Source organism: Rhagoletis pomonella, unplaced genomic scaffold, assembly GCF_013731165.1.
Source record: "Rhagoletis pomonella isolate Grant_MI unplaced genomic scaffold, Rhpom_1.0 Rhpom_scaffold_00216, whole genome shotgun sequence".
NCBI lineage: Eukaryota > Metazoa > Arthropoda > Insecta > Diptera > Tephritidae > Rhagoletis > Rhagoletis pomonella.
Genome location: NW_023458770.1, coordinates 32,188 through 36,021, shown reverse-complemented (window position 1 = coordinate 36,021; position 3,834 = coordinate 32,188). Strand labels below are relative to the sequence as shown.

The 3,834-nt window shown below is 36.8% G+C and overlaps 1 protein-coding gene across 1 annotated transcript; it reads left to right on the top strand.

Annotated features, from left to right (window-relative positions):
* The first annotated feature begins 2,580 nt into the window (after window positions 1-2,580).
* On the top strand, window positions 2,581-3,276 carry LOC118750376 (heat shock protein 23-like). The gene has a single exon (XM_036485096.1). The coding sequence runs from the start codon at window positions 2,713-2,715 to the stop codon at window positions 3,193-3,195; it is 483 nt and encodes a 160-aa protein (XP_036340989.1). The 5' UTR covers window positions 2,581-2,712; the 3' UTR covers window positions 3,196-3,276.
* The last annotated feature ends 558 nt before the right edge of the window (window positions 3,277-3,834 follow it).

The window sequence follows — 3,834 nt, the reverse complement described above, 5'->3', positions numbered from 1 at the left end:
TGCGAGTAAACGTGTTAGATGACTGTGTATGGTTCTAAGGCGCGTATGCGTTACATACGCAACCACGGGCAGCGTTACCGTTTTGGTCCAATTGGACCAAAATTGGTTGATTTATCTTCTTTGGTTTGATCAACCTTTTGGTAGGCAACAATGTTTTTTTGAAAATGCAACCAAAATCGTTACTTTTTTTTTGTATTTATGTATATCTTTTTTAAATTTTCATTGAAATACGATTTCGCGTTAGAATCTTGTTCTTTATACAAAACTGAAGGTAATGCATTTTCTAAGATAAGTGTGGCACCATTTTCGAACAAAAACACTTTATTGTCGAAAAATTTAACAACTCGTGAGATTTGCATACGGTGACCATATTTATAGTAGCTGAATACGGGACAAAAAATAATGTTGCCAATTTTTCCACAAAAGCTAGAGGATTTTAAAACCTTTTTCAATGATCCTAGATTTATTAGCATCTTTATTTGGCTTACATTTTTCGGTCTTTTGTGAACGCAGCACATAAATATTCAGTTGTAACATCACACAATTGCATAATAGTTTTCCATAACTTTGTATTTTGTTCTCGGGATGTTTGCCCCGAAAAATTTATTACAAACAATCCTAGGCAGGGAAACATGATGAAAATATCCGACAACTTTTGAAGCACGAGTGGCATTCGAAGGATTTTTTTTCATACTCGGATTCCGGCCAAGCACAATGCAGTGTCGCAGGAATCGCAAAGCGTACCTTTGATGGGCTCCACTTCCCTTCCATCTTTGAGAACTTCTTCACTTTTACAACATTCTCATGATAGCCTTCTTATTTGGAGTTTCTCATGTCGATACAATCTCTCATACAGTCAGTAAACATTTTTTGGCGTAGTTTCGCCCAATGAATATCTCCTCTCTTCACAAAATTTGAAAATTGCCCTCAAACCACGGCATATTGAACAGGTAATAGTGCCCTAGAAAAAACAGCAAGCTGTATGTATTTTGTTGTTGGTTTTGGAATCCACATACGCAAACAAAGTTTAAAATTTAATAGTAAAGTGTAAACAAATATTACAATTTAAAGACGAAATTGTCGACAAAACTAAAGTCAGCTGCTCTGCTGCTGCAACTTGTTCAAAATGCTTTGCTACATATAGAATATTCAACGTGAAATGCGTTGAAAAAATCCTTTGAAAAGCTAAAAATTTCTTTTAGAAATTTTAACAATAATCAATAACTAATTTCGATTTATACAAACAAATACCCATTTTTTCTACGCAAAATTATAACTTCAGAAACCATACATATACATATGTATGTGCTCCTCGATTCGAATCACAAGCGTCCAGATTAAAAAACAAAAAAAAAAACAACTGGTTCAAAGGACTGTCATTTTTATGAGCTGTAAAGGATCAAAAATACCGTGCGGGACAAATACGGAACGTTAAAAGAAATATATGTAGAACATTTGGCGTCCCGTATAAAATAAATAAATTACCGGGACAATTGACGAAAAAAGAGGGCTGTCCCGTATAATACAGGGCGGATGGTCAACTGCTGAAAAGTTATGACAAACTTCTTGTGCTCGAAAATGTGTTTATTTATCGGCAAGTTTGCTCTGAGCGGATGAATGGCTGCAAAAGGCACAAAGTACATATATTAGATATTTATGTACATACATTCTATATATATGTATGTACTTACATATATACATAAGCAAGCAAATTTGTACCTACCCTGACAATACTATTGACGCAGACTCAGAATAATTCTGTTCAAAGGCCTGCCAGCAGCGTTGCCAAGTTTTTAATTTGAAAAAGCACTAAAACCCCAGAAAAATCGCGTTTTTTCTCGAAAGAAGCACCAAATTTTTGTTGGAGTATTCAATGAACTTTGTATGCATGAAAAATTGTATTGTAGGGATGCCGATTTAATTTAATAAAAATCAATGTTTTTTGTTTGACGGTCGAATTTACTGTTTTCTATAAATTCAAATATTTTCGTTCAAGCGACGTGAAGATTCTTGTTCTTATTTTCTAATTTGCAGCTGTGTCCAGCATTGCCGTTTCGCTTAGATGTAAGCAAAATTGATTAATTATTCCTTCCTTTTTGTTAAGATTTACAGATTTGGTGTCTTCAAAATAAAAACAAAAGCACCAAAAACGCACCAAGCACGAAACTCTAAAATTTTCGCGTTTTGAATAAAGAAAAGCCCTAAATTTAGTGCGAAAAGCGCTAAGTTGGCAACAGTGCCTGCTAGTCTGCCACTTTATTATTATGCTTCTCTGTAAATCTCTCTTGCTATCGCGAACACAGCGAAAGAAAATTCCATTGACATCGAATTCTCTGGGAGATTCGTACAGGTTAGTGACATTGCGTCTGGCACGTTCGAGAGGCTAATTTCTTTTGTTGTGTCAATTGACTACATACATACATACATATTTACATTCGTTTAAGCGCAATGGATGGTTGTGGAGTAATATGCATGCATGTATCCTTATCACCACTACACTATTGCTGTAGCTGTTTTCGCAAACTTTTCTGCTACTATCTGCGCATATAAAAGGCCCAGTTCTGCAGCAAGCGGCATCAGTTGAAAACGAAATCGCAGGAAAAACGCGCGTAGAAAAAGCGTACCGTAAAGTTCTTACTAAATACTTACGATTTGAAACGTAATTTTAAAACGCTGAATTATTAAATTTATTGAGCAAGAATAAAAGCAAAAATGGCAAATCTACCACTAGTCTTGAGCTTGGCTAACGACTTGAGCCGACTGACACCATTCCACGAACCATTTTTCTACTCCCGCTGGCCGGCATTAGCAAACGCGCCTGGTAACCAGTTGCGTCAATTGAGCAAAGATTTACCCATTGCTACTGTGGGAAAAGATGGTTTTCAAGCCAATCTGGATGTGCAGCAGTTTAAGCCCAGTGAGCTGACAGTTAAGGTCGTTGACAACCACATCGTCGTAGAGGGTAAACACGAGGAGCAAGAAGATGAACATGGGTATATTTCTCGACATTTCGTTCGCCGGTATGCACTGCCTAAAGGCTATAAAGCCGATAAAGTGGTTTCAACATTGTCATCGGATGGCGTACTAACAGTCAACGTACCAAAACCCGCCATAGAGGACAAGTCAAACGAACGAGTGATTCAGATTCAACAAGTTGGGCCGGCTCATTTAAATGTTAAAGAAAATCCAGAGTAGAAGCCAAGTAAGCAGCAAACAAGAGCGTTATCAAATATTGTGCATCTTAGTCGAATCTTTGAGCTGCCGAATTGCCTAAAACCGTATATTTATTTGTATTAACTAAATTACAAACATTTACAAGATAACCTAATATTTTAATAAAAAAGTAAAATACAAAAACTCAAAAAAAAAGCGTTTTTCTATTAAACAATTTCAACCTTTGAAGGGGATATGGTATGTTTTGGTGATAGTGCGGTTATTCATCGGCACACAGTGGCCGAAATGGTTAATCTAGCGTAAGTTAACTAAAATTTTTGCTTTAAGAAGATGTGAAATATTTAGGAGTAAGAGAATTTATTAAACAACTAATGTAAACAGCCAACCAGCGTAGTCCGCATGGTACACAATTAGGACTCGCTGTGCAGTGCGCGTATGCTCCTAGGGAGGCTTCGAAATGATTTCTAAAAGATGATGTCCGCCAGAGAAAAGTGCGTTCCCAATACAACTCCTTCAATGAGTGATTTTGGAGTCCCAGAAAGCTCCCTCAGATAATCCGCAAAGACTCCGTGCGGACTCCCCAATTCTTCTATGATTTTGTGGAAATGGCTCTTAAAATCATCCAAAGATAACCTAGATGGAGTGTTTTGCGAATGCTCC

What these genes read in the sequence shown, in the direction of transcription:
- LOC118750376 (XM_036485096.1), top strand. Translation starts at nt 2,713, where the DNA reads ATGGCAAATCTACCACTAGTCTTGAGCTTGGCTAACGACTTGAGCCGA.